Source organism: Diplotaxodon limnothrissa, linkage group LG10 (assembly GCF_057381915.1).
Source record: "Diplotaxodon limnothrissa isolate DT_005_m linkage group LG10, D_limnothrissa_male_GT1.1, whole genome shotgun sequence".
In the NCBI taxonomy this organism is placed as follows: domain Eukaryota; kingdom Metazoa; phylum Chordata; class Actinopteri; order Cichliformes; family Cichlidae; genus Diplotaxodon; species Diplotaxodon limnothrissa.
In genome coordinates, this window is record NC_140605.1 from 18,707,084 (window position 1) to 18,725,253 (window position 18,170).

General features: G+C 43.3%; 1 protein-coding gene across 1 annotated transcript in view; it reads left to right on the forward strand.

Annotated features, from left to right (window-relative positions):
- Positions 1 to 17,771, forward strand: part of dchs1b (dachsous cadherin-related 1b) — an 82,240-nt gene extending 64,469 nt beyond the window's left edge. The window contains exons 8-29 of the mRNA XM_085364536.1: positions 37 to 1,098; positions 1,312 to 1,499; positions 1,722 to 1,818; positions 1,922 to 2,079; positions 4,256 to 4,696; positions 5,017 to 5,312; positions 5,404 to 5,519; positions 8,102 to 8,341; positions 9,873 to 9,998; positions 10,134 to 10,343; positions 10,840 to 11,096; positions 11,187 to 11,393; positions 11,482 to 11,878; positions 11,994 to 12,107; positions 12,235 to 12,446; positions 12,576 to 12,727; positions 12,896 to 13,026; positions 13,193 to 13,479; positions 13,989 to 14,130; positions 14,239 to 14,410; positions 14,497 to 14,906; positions 15,009 to 17,771. Of these exons, the coding sequence (XP_085220662.1) occupies positions 37 to 1,098; positions 1,312 to 1,499; positions 1,722 to 1,818; positions 1,922 to 2,079; positions 4,256 to 4,696; positions 5,017 to 5,312; positions 5,404 to 5,519; positions 8,102 to 8,341; positions 9,873 to 9,998; positions 10,134 to 10,343; positions 10,840 to 11,096; positions 11,187 to 11,393; positions 11,482 to 11,878; positions 11,994 to 12,107; positions 12,235 to 12,446; positions 12,576 to 12,727; positions 12,896 to 13,026; positions 13,193 to 13,479; positions 13,989 to 14,130; positions 14,239 to 14,410; positions 14,497 to 14,906; positions 15,009 to 17,056 (7,463 nt within the window). The 3' untranslated portion in view covers positions 17,057 to 17,771. The remainder of the gene's footprint in view (positions 1 to 36; positions 1,099 to 1,311; positions 1,500 to 1,721; positions 1,819 to 1,921; positions 2,080 to 4,255; positions 4,697 to 5,016; positions 5,313 to 5,403; positions 5,520 to 8,101; positions 8,342 to 9,872; positions 9,999 to 10,133; positions 10,344 to 10,839; positions 11,097 to 11,186; positions 11,394 to 11,481; positions 11,879 to 11,993; positions 12,108 to 12,234; positions 12,447 to 12,575; positions 12,728 to 12,895; positions 13,027 to 13,192; positions 13,480 to 13,988; positions 14,131 to 14,238; positions 14,411 to 14,496; positions 14,907 to 15,008) is intronic.
- The last annotated feature ends 399 nt before the right edge of the window (positions 17,772 to 18,170 follow it).

The following is an 18,170-nucleotide window of genomic DNA, read 5'->3' on the forward strand; positions in this document are numbered from 1 at the left end:
TCTCACTATTTCCTTACATCTTCTGTCTTCCATCAGGTGGCTCTAAGGATATTTTCTACTCTATTTCATCTGGAGACCCTCATGGCTACTTTACAGTGGACAGCGCCTCTGGTACCATTCGCACAGCCCTTCCTCTGGACCACGAGACCTGCTCCAGTCTTGACCTGGAGATCCAGGCACGATTTGGCTCTCCTCCGGCATATGGAATCAGCCGGGTACACATAACCATTGCAGACATCAACGACAATGCCCCTACCTTCCTGCCATCCTCATCAGAGTCCCTTCTTTTACCCGAGATCACCAAAATGGGGACGATTATCTACCGTATTCAGGCCACCGACAAAGACTCCGGCCATAACGGTCAGCTCAGCTTCGATCTAGTCTCTGCTGGGGCTGCAGGCAGCAGTGGCCAGAGGACATTTGGCGTCGACAGGGGCAGTGGGGAGGTACGTCTAATTGGGAGTTTATCATATGAAAGTGTCCCTCGCTATGACCTTCAAGTGGTTGCCAAGGATGGTGGAGCCCCTCAACTTAGCTCCACCTTCACCCTTGTGGTCCACATCCAAGCACAAGACGCACAAGGCCCAAACTTTGATACCCTTACGTACCGCGTGGAGCTACGTGAAAACACCCCTCTAAACACGCGTTTCCTTCAGGTCCGTGCACTTAACAGAGAAGCTTCTGGAAATGGTGGAAGCTCCTCCTCATCATCATCTTCCTCCTCTATTTCCTACCGCCTCAGACCTGATGGTGATGCCGCAGGTTTTGGCATCATGGCAGATAGCGGTTGGCTGTTTGTTCGGAGCTCTTTAGACCGAGAAGTCAAAGACATGTTCCTGTTGACTGTTCTTGCCACCTCGGGCCCAGGAGGTGCAGGAAGAACCGGCAGCGCGACCGTCCGGGTAACAGTGACGGATGAAAACGACAACTCCCCTCGACTGAGCCAGGAGAGGGTGTTTCTGGCTGTCAGAGAAAACCTGCACGCGGGAACGGGCTTCGGCAGGGTTTCTGCAACGGACAGAGACGCAGGACTAAATGCTCGACTCACCTACAGGCTGCTGCACACAGACAGGCATTTTCAGATAAACTCGCAAACAGGTAACAATAAACACCGTAACCATAACACAAATAGGGATAATAGTACACTTTTTTTTAACTGTGCTGCACAGCATGAAATGTAGTTACTTCATAAGCAGTGATAATACCAGCATAATTTCCCCTGAGGAGTTGATGATTTGCTCTTTCTCAATTAAATTAAATTAACACGGTAATTACTCAACGGCTTCCCTCGTGTCCTTTTTTTTGCTTTAGGTGAGATTAGCACCCGCCTTGCACTGGACAGAGAGCAGCAGTCCAGCTATCAGGTTATTGTGGTTGTACAGGATGGGGGTACGCCCCCTCGCAGTGCAACAGGGACTGCACATATCACTGTGCTGGATGAAAATGACCACGCCCCCAGTTTCATTCATGCCAGACCTGACAGGGAGCTGGTGCTTCAGGTGAGAAGGGAGGGGGAGATTAGTTATATCAGCAAGCAGTTTTGGGGGATAAATTTTATCTATCAATGAATCTAATTTTCTTTTATGCATGCTGGGGTTTTATTAGTGGGGTGTGACATAAACCCACAGAGAGGTGGTATCGTAGCAACTTGCCCTAAAAGTGAGGATTTAATGGATCTGCAGTTGTGTTCATTCCCGGTGAGTAACAATACTTCTTTGCAGGTGACTGAGGGGCTTCCATCAGGAACAGTCATAGGGACGCTGGCAGCTAAAGATCCAGACGAGGGAGAGAATGGCACCATCTATTACTCATTATCAGGTGAGCCTCATAATTCATCTTATAGCCACAAATTTACAGATTTTTCCACATGCCACGGCATCCACATAACATACATCGTTAATGTTTGTTTCATTTACTTCAGGCTCCAGAGCAGAGCGTTTCTCCATCAATCCAACCACCGGTGAGCTTAGAAGCGCTTCCCCTCTGAGATTGACAGAGCGAGCCGAGTACGCCTTCACTGTGACTGCTGCCGACCACGGCGCACCGACACTCAGCTCCACCTGCCAGCTACGAATACAAGTAAACACAATCTGCACATTTTCATATCCTCATCCAGCTGCCAAACATCTTCATATGCACTGAATTTCCAAAATATTCTGTGACGTCTCCTGATTGGACACAAAGTCTGGTGAGCGAACCTAAACATCTGTGCTTCACCTCAGTCCTTCTGCGTTTCTTTTTGTAACACAAGCTGTAATTTCCTCAATCTGAGGACAACAGTGAGCAGTTTGACTGTCAAAGGAATTTGGAAAAGAGGTAAATATGAGAAAGAGAGAAACTGAACCTGTGCCTTTATAAACAAAGAGCTCTATCCAATCTAGTGGGTGTTTCCTGATCCAAAGGATAGAGGGGTAACTAGAACTCATGGTGCGAAAGACTGAGCTAATACTGTGAACTTTCTGGAGGAGGGTCAGTCCTCCATATCAACATACAATATCAGGAATTCAACTGCAGGGAAAAAAAAAAGCTTAGGAGCTCAGTGTTTTTGTGCGATGTGGTTTCAGAAAGGAAAAGGATGCTAATTACGATGGGAGTGCTTGCCTTAGATTTCGCCTGTGCACTGCTTGTGCGGCTCTGAGATTAGACAGAGGGGAAACAGGCACCTTGGAATCAAATGCTCCCAGATGAGATCTGATGAAAGCCAGCTGCATCAAATCACACAGAGAGAAAGGGAATACACTGCAGTACAGTAGCAAGCAGTGATACATGCACGCACAGAGACACGCTCGCTGTAATGACACGTTCAAACACTTGCATGAGGTAACGTTTCCAGTTAATGATTTTGAGATAACATTTCCCTTAGCTGCGCGTAAAATCAGACACACGGATACCGTTGTACACCACATGTACTACAGTACACATGATAGTTAGCCTGTACAGAGAAAAGGCAAATGAGGCGAAAAAGTATAAGTAGTGCAGTGCAGCACATTTGTTAGTGCTGCCAGCTCATTAAATTATGTGATCTGAGGAAGTGCATTTAAGCAAATTACTTAAAAAACAGACTTTCACCAGCTGTAGTCATCCATTTGGAGCTTGAGCCCAGAATTTCAGTGCAATCAGTTATTGTTTGTGTCGGCACTACAATCAAGCACGGAGGAAAAGCTGCAACATACTTCTGCTTCTACTGCTGTTTTTTTTTTTTTTTTTAATAAAAAGTGATCAAAAGTAGTGATGTAGTCCTATAGGCACTTGAGTTATAGCAACTGGAGGCTTCAAGGATAGAGGATAGAGGCTTTTTCAGTTCTAAAAACTGATGGAAAGTCCCCAAGAATTTAACTCTTACGAGTAAGAGTTAAAAGGTTGTTATTAAAGGTCTCATGGGTCAAGTTGTGAGTGAGTGGGGATGAGGTAGTAACAAATGGGCCTTGATAACGTGTGGATAGTAGCGCATTTCACCTGCAAATACGTGCAAAAAGTGGTCAGACTTAACCACATCATGTCCCTCCTCTTTTAGTTTTAGTTTGAATCCAATTAATGGAGGAAAAAAACCTCCACTAATCGCTATAGGTATTGAGGACAAAGGAGTGTGTGTGTCCGTGTGTGTATTTCATGATGATGAAACCAGAAAATCTGCTTATATTTCCTCAGAGCTCTTTGATCCGTCCCAGAGCAGTGTTGAACCCTGAGGTGGTTCAAAGTGTCAAAGGCCCTCTGGCTCATATTTGTTTCCCATTGGAGCAGCCTGTAGCATATGTGGAGGTTGCTTATTGCTCTGAATTATTTGAACTGGAACACTTACAGTTTTCCCTACTATCACACCCTTCATTATTTTGTCACAGGTCACAAAGCCTGACTCTCAAGTTGAAGCCAGAATGCGGCAGTGTCAAGATATTTACTGGAAGGATTACACGTAATGCCTTCATGCACAGTGAGAGTGCCTGTGAAGGTTATTATAGCATTAACAACAAAACAGAAACAGACTACAGCCCAAGGCTATGTTTAGGGATGGGTTGGGGTGAGAGCCATATAGATGCATTGTCTGCAGAATATCAGAGGAAATCAGATCCTTTAACACACGTATACAGCTTCTTGCCGCTTTCCTCCTTTTTGTTACCGAGAAGTGTTGTTTCAGTCTGTTTTGGGACAGATCCAAGGATGAATTACACTGCAATTTAAATCACAATTATTATTGGAAAGACTTTACCACAAATACTCAGGAAATTGGTTTGTTTGACACTAGTTTCCTTTTCTTTAGGTTCTCAGCTCTTCCAGGTCCAGCCCCAAGCCCAACGTTCTCTCTATGACCCTGAACACAGTCGAAGGGGCAGCTCCAGGTTCTGTCATTGGTTCAGTCCGTCCACCTGATCAGCATGAATCTGCTCTATTGGAAGGCCAGGTGACCTACCTGGTCGTGGGAGGGACAGATCGCGATGGGACCTTTATGGTGGACCACTTAAAGGGCGATGTGTACGTGGTCCGGGAGCTGGACTATGAGAAGGGCTCAAGATACACCCTGCACATCGAGGTGTCGGACTTCTCTCAGGCATTTCCCAGCAGCCACCTGGTGAAACTAGATATCAACGTGCAGGACAGCAATGACCATGCGCCCCAGTTCACTGAAGACCCCGTTACCATTGTGATCCACGAGAACATCGAACCAGGGGCTTCCATATACACCTTCCAAGCTGTGGATCAGGTAGGAAAGAGTGTATGGGATCAATATGCTTTCAATAAAGCACAGTTAATCTGAGTTATGTTGTTATTCATGTTCTTTTCAGCTTTGTATTCACTGTTTTTTGTCATTGTTTAATCCTAAAATATCAGTTATTCTGTTATCTGTTAACAGAACTGACATCTTCAAATTGATCGTTTTATCCTAATAAAGTATTTTATTAATTTAATGATCAATTCATTATCATTGTTGTTGTTGTTAAATTTTCTGCAGAAGAAAAGTAGAAGGAGAATAATCTATCCACGTCCTGTCTAATTTATCTATTCTTTCTTTTTGTTTTATAGGATGGCAGTGGACCCAACAGTGAGCTGCGCTATTCCATCGAGCACTTCTGGCCTGAAACTCCTGACTTCCTCATCCTTGACCCGTCAAGCGGAGTCCTCACCCTGGGGCAGAAGTTAGACCGTGAGTCCACACCCTCCCTTTACCTCGTGGTGCGAGCCACAGACCAGGCAGTGGATATCTCTCAGAGACGCTGGAGTTCGGTCACCGCCCGAGTGTTCGTGACAGACGAAAACGACAACGCGCCGGTCTTCAGCTCTCCATCTGCAGTCAGCGTCATGGAGGATCAGCCTGTAGGGTGAGTGTCACGTCAGTGTCGGTAATAAAATATCTTTGGAATCCTCAAGTGCATTTCCGTGATGATGTTTGGTTTGTGTCTTCGTTGACAGGTTTGTGATTTTGTACGTCATGGCTCGAGATTCAGACGAAGGAGAAAATGGCAGAGTATCATACAGAATTCAGGCAGGCAACAGTGCTGGTCGCTTCAGCCTGAACCCTGACACCGGTGAGCTTTGAGGGTGGGGCGTACCATTTGAAAATACTGTAATGTGAAATCGATATCTCAAGACGTAGGGAACTTTCCATGACTATCCAATTTACACTCCATCAAAAAACGAGTAAAATTCACCACATAGTTCCTTGTGCTTTAAGTGATCTAACACAGCAGGACAAGCCTGTGGCCTTTTTCTTTGGGATTTAATGATTGATGGAAGCCACCTGGATGAACAAAACTTTCCAGAAGATCATAATTAGACACTGAAGTGCTGCTGTGTAATATTTCTTTGGAATCATACTTGGTGTCCTTTTCTTGATGGATTTGTTCATGGGAACCAATCTTTATTTGGGCTCGAGATGTGGATAGCTCTTGATATTTTTTTTCTTCATATGTGATCTCTTCATTGTTGGAGCGTGGTGGTGTGGGCGTGCTCAGCGCTTTCTGGGATGAGATTAACAACTACGACACAGACACTTAATGTAGCTTCCAGATGGAAGAAAGTCTTTACGCCATTACTGTCAAGTGTCTGGCTCCTTAACAGGGAGTGATTTCACCTCTGGTTTGTTTCTCAGGCGTGTTGGTGTTAGGCTTTTGGTTATTAATAGCTGTAGTGACACATTAGCATGTATTGTGAAGACATGATTTATGCGCTGTGGATTAAATATTCTTACTTACTTTGCAAAAGTTTTGAGCCACCCCTGATTTGTTTATATTTAGCTTCCAAGAAGCAACACTTTCTTCTAACTTTTTAAAGTGGCGTTGAGGAATAGTTCTCCAGGGTTTGTGAGGGTCTTTCAAAGTTCATCTTTGGACACTGGCTGCTTTTTCCCCCCTCGTTTTCAGTCCAAGTCTTGTGCCTGAGCATTTTCGAAGGAATGTTTTTGTTAAAACACTTAACTCTGACCTATGAATCATTCAAACACACAAAAGATTGAATGATTGAAGTAGTTTTTTGTCTAAGCATAAGAGACAACTTAAGGCGCTTTGTTACCAGCAGCCTGTCACATAACACATATTTTTCCCCATTTCTTTAGTCGAATCTACAAAAAATGCCAAAGATAACACACTTTAACAGACATAAAATCAGATTTTTGCAACAACAATGTGACTCCCGAAGAGCTATTAGCTGAAAACTTGGCATATCTTCCCATGCTGTGCAGTGAAAAAGATGTGGCAGGCCTGTAAAATTATTTATAGAATATGAACAATACATGAAAGTCATGTCTTAAAGCAATATGAAAAAATCCAACAAAAAGTTGACACAGGACCTGCATCTGACCCTTCAGTTGATCAAACTAGTGTTTTCTAAAGCCTAATAATAAGCCTAATATTCAAGACTAATTGAAGAAATTATAAGAAGGCTTGCCCAAGTGAATTCAGGCTATGTTGAAGAATAAAGGTGGTCAGACCAAATATTAACTTTCAAGTTTGTTAGAGTTATAAAAACTGTTCAAAACACTGTTTTGCCTTATATACTGTTTTTGCCCTACTTATATAATATGTTTCTGTGTGTGGCGACACGTTTCAATAAATTGCTGCACCTGTTTCACATTTTCCTAACAAAATATAAAGAAATGAGGGCTTTTTTACAGCACTGCATTTTCTTTAATGTACATTTTCTTATATTTAATATGGCATTTGATGATAAAGGGTAACACCGCCTTTATCATATGGTCGATACTGTATCAGTAAAGCAAAATAGGCTCGAGTGTGTAATGCAATAGTTCGCTAGATGGTTTGCATCTGTTTTCTTTTAACTAAAACAGGGCAGCTAGCGAGACCTCACAGAAACATCAGAGCCTCAGCCTCACAAAAAGTTCTACACACAATGTATGTTTGGCAAGCTGTAACATTTAGAAATTACACACGTCTCTCAGGCTTCTGCATGCCGGCTAAGCTTGTAGACTCATGCGAAAAGTATACACACACACACACACACACACACACACACACTTCATATGGCCTCTTACTTTGCCTTGAACGTCAGGGTGATGACTGGTTTGTGACATCTAGGTAAGAGTCTGAATCACAGACGCTGTGTAAACTGGTATGATTTACATAAAATACCCATTTCGGTTAATGGCTTGCAGACTTAAATGCAAACATATGATCGTGTTGCATTAAAAAAAAGCATATTGACCTAAGGCAAGGCCATGAGTTGATTTGGGATTGCAGCTCGAACAGAAGCGTGTGTTTACCTGTGTGCCTGTTTTACAGTGTTTACAGTAATCATACATGTTAAGTGATAATAAGTAGATACACATTTCAATGCATGTTCAAAGTGCCAGAATTGAATAGCTGGTATGAAGTAGCTGTACTTTCTGGGCTTTCAGTGGAAAATCTCATAAAGCAAAGCTGTGAAGGTTTTTGCTTTTACAAGTCCTTCAGGCATAAAAGATACAGAAAATTACAGGTACAGAAAATTGCACGTTCGCAAAAATAATCCAAACACACACTTAGACACAAAAACAGCAAGGAACACAGAAAAAAAAATCTGTTTTAGAGTATCTGTTTCAATTTGAGTATTTGGGGGAAAGTTTTCGAAAGCTGTTATGCAGCACTCTCTGATTATTCTTCTCTTTCCCTCCTAGGCTCTCTCTCCATCCTTAAATCCCTAGACCGTGAAGAGCAAGAAATCTTCAATCTCACTATTGTAGCAGAAGATCATGGAATACCGCAGCTTTCCACCTCTCAGGTGCTGTGCGTGCAGGTGATTGACGTGAATGACGAGGCTCCAGTGTTCCTGCGGGCAGAGTTCGAGGCACAGGTGATGGAAAACCAAGGACCAGGAGCCTCAGTGTTGACAGTAACGGCCACTGACCGGGACCAAGGTTGGTTTAAATGTTTTATTACAGTTTTAAGTTTAGAGTATGTGCAGTCAATAAGAAGAAGTGAGCTTAAAGGGCAGGGAGGATGTGCAGAAATATGTTCTGTTTGCTGCAGAATATATCTGCAATTTATGTCTTCAATTTGTCCGCTCAACTTGCTAGACATCTAAAAACATGGCCAGTGAACACTAGTAGGATATATGAGGTTAAAATGAAAGTGAATTTTCTTTTAAATAATTGGGACTGAACATATGAAGCTATAACAAATGAATGAGAGTTTAAGAGACTCAGCTTAATCTCAGTCATGACTGCTGAGCTGAGAGGTGGGAGAAGTGCTTGAGTTGGAGAGCAAGAGATTAAAATAGACCAATCATGACTTGACAAGACCACTTTATCTCAGTCACATGACTGATGGGTGACATTTTTCTCACTGCTGTTTAATGTTTTAAGTGAACTAGACTAGTAGGAATGTGAAAATAAGCCAACATTAGCATTAGCTGCAAAAAGTTTGTTTTATTTAGTAAAAGTAAAAAGAAATCATTTAGTAAAAAAAAAAGAAAGAAATACTTTACAAAAATAAGGTAAAATTCACCCAATATTGCTCCATCTATTCTGATTGGTTTTCTTTAATCGCAACACTTCTCCATAAGTTTGTATTTATCCAGCTTCCTTACTGATATAAACCTCAAAAACAACAACAAACCAATTTCTAATGACAGAATATACACACTGTGTAAAATATGAGTTATTATATCATCATGTTTTAAAACACTAAACTAAATCATGAAGTAGTAACTTGCTAAACAAAGACATTCACTGAAATTCTTCATTTTCTTCTTCTTTATATTTCATGAGTATCGTATCTTTATACCTTTTGTTAAGTGCTCTGTGTTTATGTTAAGTGAGCTTGTATTGAAATGAACTACTCTAAACTTTGAGGTGCGAATTTGAAGGGACCACCTATGGGAACAAAGGTTCCCAGTGACTAACATATGACAGAGTGTTATGTAAGCTAGTAGCTTGATACCTGTGCAGCAGCAGCTTGCATTGTATTTTAAAATTAAATAAATGTGTCCTAAAAATGAGACATTTTCCAATTGCTAATACATGGCTCTGACAAAAACGTCTTTAAAAAGTAAGATCTCGTTTAGTTCAGGAAGAGCAAATTGTACAAATTGAAGACAGTTGTTATTTTTGGCCAAAGGAATAATGCCAAGAAAGTCACGATATGGAAGGAAAAAAAGGTTCCAAGTTTCAGTGCTGGTTTAATGAGTAAGAAGGAAGCCGATCAGCCCCCAAAACCATAGAACTAAACCACACACATAAATGGTTTTGAGAAACCAAATCTTTTTAAATCAATCACATGCAGATGCTAACGATAATGTGTGGTCACAATCTTCATCCAGAGCCTTATAAGTTTACGGCACCGGCACTTGCAGCTGTAATTCTTTGAAATTACTGCCTTATTACATTTAATGTAGCCAAGTGCATTGTGTGCCTTTATTTCTATTTGCGTCTTGTTTTTTTTATGAAGGTTCTAATGGACAAATAACATACGGAGGAGTATCAGAGGAAGGCTTTATAATCAACCCTGTGACAGGAGCCATCACCACCACAAAGGAACTGGACACAGAGCTACAGGATCACTACACTCTTACAGGTATTAAATCCCTTATGAGTTTATTTAAATGCTTTAATTAATGTGTTAGTTTAAGCATACATCAGCTCATATGAACAGTTTATTTTAACTTGCTTTACTCACTCTAACATCTCTTTTATTTCTGTCTCATATCAGTATATGCCAGGGATGGAGGCCTCCCTCCTAACTTTGCCAAGACTGTAGTCCGAGTGGAGGTGCAGGACGTGAATGACAACGCTCCAATCTTTGCAAAGCCGTTTTATGGACTTGAAGTGCCAGAGAACCAGGCTCCTGTAGAGCTTTGCATCCTCAAGGCCACAGACCCTGACTCAGGTCCTGGTGGAGAGCTGGAGTACAGAATTGCTGGTGAGAAACTGCATTGTGTGTCCAATCCAAGTATTTTATTAGATTTTAAAGAGTGATTTAGGTTCCCACAATTGCTGTAATTGCTGTTTACTGGGAGAAACATTACATTTTTGTCATTTTTGTTGTTTTTTTAGAGGCCAGAAAATCATAAAGTTTGAATTTAGAGATTTTAATGTGTTACTAAAATTGACTCCTGGACCCATTTTTGCTGATATTGTACCTACTCTATTGTAAGAGTTTAGTCCTGACTAGGAGATTTTGGACTAATTTACCCTATTGTGTTTTACTAGACCCTGTTTCTCCCATATCTCAAATAAAACCTGCACAGAGTGGCCAAATGTTTGCTCCTGATATAGTCTTATCAAAAGCACTACTACCTCTCTAGAGAGAAAATCTGGACTAAGTGCAGAGCTGGCACAGATGTCTCCATTCCTCTCCGTCTTTCAGCATTGAATTCAGGTTGGTTTTTTGTTTTTTTTCTATCCACTTCTTCTAGCCGGGGACCCTGATGGAGATTTTCAACTCCACGCCAGCACAGGAGCCCTGTCGACGTCTCGCGGGCTCGACAGGGAGACGCATGCAAAGTACACTCTGGAGGTGGTGGCCACAGACCGAGGCGGCCCTGCTCTCAGTGCTACTGTCACAGTGGAGGTCAACGTGCTGGACGTCAATGACAACAACCCCGTCTTCAGCAAAAGTAGCTACTCGGTGGAAATTTCAGAGGATGCTATAGAGGGAGCACAGGTTCTTGAGGTGGGATGAAATGGAAATAAATATATTCAAAAATTGTAAATACTTGAAAAAAAGTTTTTAATAATCTGACTTTTTTTTGTATGTATCTAGGTTTCAGCCACTGATACTGATGAAGACCTTAATGGGAAGGTTCTGTATTTCCTCAGTCGAGAGGCGCATGGCGCATTCAGTGTAGTTGAGCACAATGGTCGCATCACCACGTCAGCTCCTCTGGATCGCGAAAAACTGGCGTCATACAGCTTCCAGGTTTTTGCTGTTGACCTTTCACCGGCTGCACCTAGGAACTCGTCTGCTCAGGTAAATGAGGGGTTAGCTGTTTCAGGTGTTTAATGGGCTTGAATTTATGATCTGAAATCTAATTTCAGACATGATATCTTCCTTACAGGTGACAGTAACTGTCCTGGATGTCAACGACAACACCCCCTTCTTCATCCAAGATCCACTGGTCATTGAAGTGTCCAACAGGCGTTCCCAGCGGGTTTTAGCTACGATGAAGGCAGAGGACAAAGACTTTGGAGCAAATGGTTCTGTGTTTTACCGTTTCGCCACCCCAGTGAAAGGCTTCAGTATCAACTCCCTAACTGGGGAGATACAGGCCACTGAGCGACTGGCGGACCTCACCCAGGCACAAAGGACCCTGATAGTGGAGGCCATGGACCAAGGCAGCCCAGCTCAGTCGACACAGGGTGTTGTGATCATTTATGTGAAGGAGGTGGAATACAGCGGAATTCGTTTCTCGAGGAATGCTAGAGATGTCAGCATACAGGAGAATGCAGAGAAAGGTTGGGCAGTGTTATCAGGAATAGCAAGTAGTGCACCAGGTTTTAATTCTCCTATATCATTTTTTAAAACAATTACAAACACATTTTTTTTCTCTGCTCCACTGAAAAAATTCAGGTACCACTGTGGCTCAGGCTCAAGCTCAGTACCCAGATGGTTCTCGTAACGGTATCAGCTATAGCCTCTTCAGTGGGAACAGAAAGCAGGCCTTCAGTATCAGCTCTTCGACAGGTAACACTCACCCTTTAAGTGTTTCTTAAAGTATGTCTCGTGCAATGTGTTATCAAGATGGTTAATTAGTATAAGGATATTGTGATCTTCATTTTTTAATCAAATCTTCCTACTGTTTGTTCCACAGGTGAAATAAGGGTGCAGACCTCCAATGAACTAGACTTTGAAGACACCCCAAGACTCCGTCTTGTTGTGAAGGCTGAAACTGTGTCCTCTACATCTTACATGGCTTTCAACTTGATCCTGCAGGATGTCAATGACAACCTTCCTCGCTTCCAGCTGCAGAATTATGTGGCCTACATGAAGGAAGCACAAGGATATGAAATGCCAATCATACAGGTGCTCATAAATGTTAAAATAATAATAATAATAATACAGAGTTACAGAGATATTTGGTCTATTGGAGTTCTACAAAGGCTACAAATAAATTTCCTCCTCTTTGTTTCCCTTTCTGTCCTCGCTTTCCAGGTTGTTGCTGAGGATGTGGATCAGGGCCAAAATGGTCAGGTGACCTACTCCATCCAGTCATCAAGGATGAGTGGCCTCTTCAAGATTGATCCTGTGACAGGAAGCATTACCACAGCAGCCATCATGGACCGTGAGATCTTTACTCAAACTAAGTAAGAACTTCAACTTTTACTTTCTTGCTTTTGTAACCAAAATGTGATCAGTCTGAAACGGAATATTCACATAATTTTCAATCCAGTTAAATTCATTTCTATTCATGTAGCACCAAAGTGTAATAACAGAGGACAGTTTGGATTATCACCTTCTCTTCTCACCCACAGGCTGGTAGTTACAGCAACTGACAGAGGAAGTCCACGGCTCGCAGGTTCAGCCACACTGACGGTCATTATTGTTGACCAGAATGACAACAGTCCCACTATTCCCATACACCAGGAAATCCGCATCCCAGAGAGTAAGTTTTGCTGAATTTAAAAGGTATTGTTGGAGTTTCTGGTTAACACCCAGTGCTGACATTTACAAACAGTAAGGATCATCATCAAACAAATCATGCCTGTGCAATATATGTGGTGTGTTTGAATGCAACTAATAAGTTCATTTCCACTTTCTTTCTCTGTTAGATACTTTGATAGGCACTGAAATCACTCTCGTGACGGGCAACGACGTCGACTCCAGTCCTGCCCTCTCCTACTCTTTACAGCTAGACCCAACAGCACTAGGCAAGTTTGGGATTCACCGCTATAGTGGAGGCGTGTCACTCACTGCCCCTCTGGACTTTGAGGAGAAGACGTGGTACACCCTGACTGTCAGAGCCACTGACAGCCAGCACCAAACTGAGGCCAACATTACAATTTTGGTGGAAGATATTAATGACAATGCACCAGCATTTACACATGATCTTTATCAGGTATGCCGTTAATTTTATTTTTATTGTGTTTGTTGTTGTTTTCTAAAAATCCCAACAGGCACCTAAAGAGAAAGTTGCTTGAATGTGTTTTTGTCTGAGGTATTCACAAATTATAAGATCTTAAAAGAAAGTGAATTATTTTCAGAAACAGTTTATTTCTAGTAGACAACATTAAATGCACTTGTGGGCTTGAAACACATTGAATACACATTTGTACACTTCTGACTTGCACACAGTGGGTGTGATAAAATTTAACTGCCTAATATTAACTTGGGGACCATTGTGGAGATGAGCCTGTAAAAAATATACTACTCTGTCTCAGGAAATGACCTCAGTATAAAGAAAAACACACACAGGATAAAGGAACTACATTATAAAAAGTATTTTCCCCTCTGTGAAGGCAGTGCCTGTTGCCCTCCACACAGTGAGTTATAGGTTTATATGATCCAATGCTGGGGTGTTTGTTTCCTGTATCCAAATGTTAGGATTAATGTCTCTTTTTCTCTTAGGTTACTCTTCCTGAGCACACACCACCAGGAAGTGCAGTTATCACAGTAACAGCGACTGACAGGGACTCCGGCGAGAACGGCAGGATCACCTATAAAGTGATGTCGTCAACCAAGGAGGGTTTCTACATTGACCCGAGCAATGGTAAAGATAAGCTTGGCTGCTTCCTGCTCTATTTTATTTCCCTGCGCTCATTTTTAATAACACTTTTGGCACAATGAGTAAGTTCATCTCATTTCCTTCTGATTTCAGGAACTCTGTTCATCAATCACAGAGTTGAGTTTGACCCCGAGCGCCCATCAGTCAGCATCGTCATTGAAGCTCGCGACAGAGGCCTGCCCCCGCTCTCCTCTCTTACTACAGTCCAAGTTCAAATATCCGACGTCAACGACAATGCTCCTGTGTTTCACCAGTCGGAGTACAGGTCAGTCTGTGCTCATTAGAATTTGGACATATTGAGGTGCAACCCGAACAGCCGTCTTCACATAATACTCTTTGGTTGGTTTGCAGGGCTACGGTTTCTGAAGACACGATCCCAGGGTCGACAGTTCTCACTTTTGAAGCCTTCGACAGCGACCTCTCTCGAGAAAACTGCGGCTTCGACTTTGCCATTGCCAGCGGAAATGAAGGAAACGCATTCCAGATCGAAAGCAGCGTGCGCTTCCTGGAGGGACGGGGCTTTCAGACGGTTGGGACTCTGCTGTTGGCCGAGGGAGTTGACTTTGAAACCAAGTCACTGTACAACCTCACTGTGGTAGTGTCAGACCGCGGCGTGCCGCAGAGGAGCTCTAGTGTTGCTGCGGTGATAACGATCGGTGATGTGAATGATAATCCTCCAGCATTCACCAGAGCAGAATACACCGTGTCACTGATTGAGGGTGCTACCGCTGGGACTGAGATCATACGACTGACTGCTACAGGTGGGTGTTCCTTCTTTCATCCAGTCACCTGTAAATGTTTCTCGCTGTCTTGTTTGGTCTCTCAGTTATATACTTGAACTCTGTTGTTGTATTTTTTAACAGACCCTGACTCAACTCCTAATGCTGAAGTCCAGTATTCTATCAGCTCTGGGAATGAGGTGAACTTATTTACTGTGGACCCGTGGAGTGGAGCCTTAAAGCTTCAGCGAGCACTCGATCGCGAGCACCAGCCCACACATGTTGTCATTGTTCAAGCGACAGATGGACAGGGTCACTTCGCCCTAGCTCCAGTCATTGTTGAGGTCAAAGACGTGAATGATAACCATCCGTTCTTCCCTGTGGATGTCCTGATAGCCAGTATCAGAGAAAACCAGCCAGCCAACTCAGCGGTGACTGTTCTGCACGCGATAGACCACGATACGGGGGTTTTTGGCCAGCTGAAGTATTACATGTTGGAACGGTCTGGGGCAGGAAAAGAAAGCTTTGCTGTGGACCAGAACTCAGGAGAAATCAGAAGCAAAATTCCATTTGACTTCGAGAAGGTCAACACCTTCAGTTTTGTCGCAGTGGCAGCGGATTCAGGCAACCATTCAGCCACTGTGACTGTACAGGTGTTTGTCACGGGTGAGGATGAGTATGACCCACTCTTCACATCCTCTGATTTCTCCTTTGAAGTTCCAGAGGGAGCCAAGAAAGGACAAAGCATTGGCCAGGTCCAGGCAAGTGATGAGGATGAAGGGGTGGATGGTATTGTTCTTTATTCTCTTACTGCCAGCTCTCCATATTTTGATGTAAACAAAACCACTGGGGTGGTCTTTCTCAAGCTGGACAGTTCAGGCAGCAGTAGCAGCAGTGGGTCGGGTCGGAGTAAACGGGAAACCAGAGTTATGACTTTAGACGTGCAAGCTCACAGCCCTCTGGATACATCTCGCACTACTACAGCCCAGGTCTCCATCGATGTGACAAACACCAACTTTGGCCTGGCCGCTGACGTCAACATCCTGGTTATTAGCATAGTTGCTGTGTCTCTTGGTTTTATCGTATTGCTTGTGGTCATGGCAGTGGTTGTGTTCCTGGTCAAGTCACGCAGGAGAAAGAAAGGCCAGGAGACAGGAAACAGAACTGTTGCCTCGGGAACTGCCTTGCAAAAACTGGATGATTGCAGCCCTGGGCCAGGGGGAGAAAGGATCTACCACCAGGCCTTGCCAGGCTATGCTGGTGACCAAGGTGGTGCTGGTGGCGGACCCTACACTAGAGGAGGGTCTTTGGATCCTTCTCACTCCAGTGGTAGAGGATCAGCTGAAGCAGCAGAGGATGATGAGATCAGGATGATAAATGAGTATCCCCGCGTTGCATCCATCACCTCATCAATGCAGGAGCACATCTCTGCCAGAGGACCAGACTCTGGAATCCAGCAGGATGCTGACCAGCTTTCTGATATTTCCTGTGAGCCTGCAGCTTTGGAGGGCAGCACTTGGTTCAAAGGAAAGAAGCTAGGTGGCAGCCTCAGTGGGACCTTACTCTCTGGACAGCTCCCGGTCTACAGGGATGAGGGAGGTGGTTACCTAGGAGTGGGCCGTGGTCTCAATATTTCCCTCCCCAAGGATTATGCCTTTCCGGAGGATGGGAAACCTTCCGTAGATGGTTCCCTCACAGCTATTGTTGCCAGTGACGAGGAGCTCCGTGGAAGCTATAACTGGGATTATCTACTCAACTGGTGCCCTCAGTTCCAGCCTCTTGCAAATGTCTTCACAGAGATTGCCAGGCTGAAAGATGAAACTGCTCAGCAAAGTCAGAACCCTCGCCAGCCCTTCCAGCCCAAGCCCAAAATGGATCCTAAACCTAGAATTGACCCTCCACCTCTCATCACATCAGTGGCCCACCCAGGAGCCATGTCAGTTCCTCCCAAAGTCCCTGTAATTGGGCGGACATTCCCCCACTTGGCTTCACTCCGCAGGTCCCCCATCAGTCACGAGGGATCTATTTCATCAGCAGCGATGTCACCGAGCTTCTCCCCGTCTCTGTCCCCTCTGGCAGCTCGATCGCCAGCTGTTTCTCCATTTGGAGTCAACCAAGGGCCCTCAGCGTCCATGATCAGCACCAGGGAGCCCTCACTGGAACAGAGTCCCGATCATGAGATGAGAATATAATTGAAACATTTGAAACATGACATTACTATTTAGGGAGAAACTCTAAGACGGACAACCTGAACAAAGCATGACTGACCAGCATTTGGATGTTCTTTTGCATGGATCAAAAGAAAGCAAGCGGTGATGGTGTCAGTTTTATTGTCATTCTCAAAAACATTTGTCATATTCCACAAAAAGAAATCAAGGTTTCCCAAATTCCCCGCTAGTGACATTTGGTGGGCAATACCCACAAAAAATACTTAGCGTCTGTCTCCTGGTAGAATATTTGTACTGCCATTGTGTCGGCAGCTTTGCAGGAATATGTGTGATGGGCTCGACTGCAGCAGCCCACCCATCCACTACAAAGTGACGCAGGACTCCACGAACTGATCGGGGTTAAGAGCCAAATAGAAAATGTGCACTTACCATGCCCTGCAGTCAGAGATCCCTTAGTGTGTAGATAGATAAATGTGTAGTTTTCATGTTACCTCGCTGGCTGGCCAGAGAGCTAAGGACCTCGTTCCTCTCTTTGTGTCTGTGGACTTCTGTTTTTTTACCCTCCAGTATTAAACCCATCTAGTGGCTACTCTGAGAATGGTCTCTGGACGCACCCGTCGGATCATATGGACAGACAAACGGTGTGTGTTCACAGAGACACTGATTCATTGATTTGCCAATGCATCGCATAGTGAAAAAACAATTGAGATTATTATTTTTCTCACCTTTCGGACAACACTCGTTTGGATTTAACCTTTATTTTATATTTTTATATAAATTTATGATTTCAGATCCATTATTTCACATCAAGAGGTTATTGTTTTTGAGTATTTGAATATATGTGTATTTGTATGTATGTGGGCTACATTATGTGTACTGTATGTGTCTCCTAGGTTTATAGAGACTTGTGATTGTTCAGAATTGAGTGACAGGGAGGCGTTTGTGTTTTTAGCATTATTTATAATAAGAAAAGAGGACTTTCAACCACAAGCTTTGGAAACCATCAGCAGCTCACTTTATGCTGTGTTGAGATTTTTTTTTGTCAAATTGTTGATCATCCTAAATCAAACACATATAAATCAGATGAAGAAAAATCTGTGATCAGTCTGTATTTCCACTTTGCAGCTGTTCAGCACTG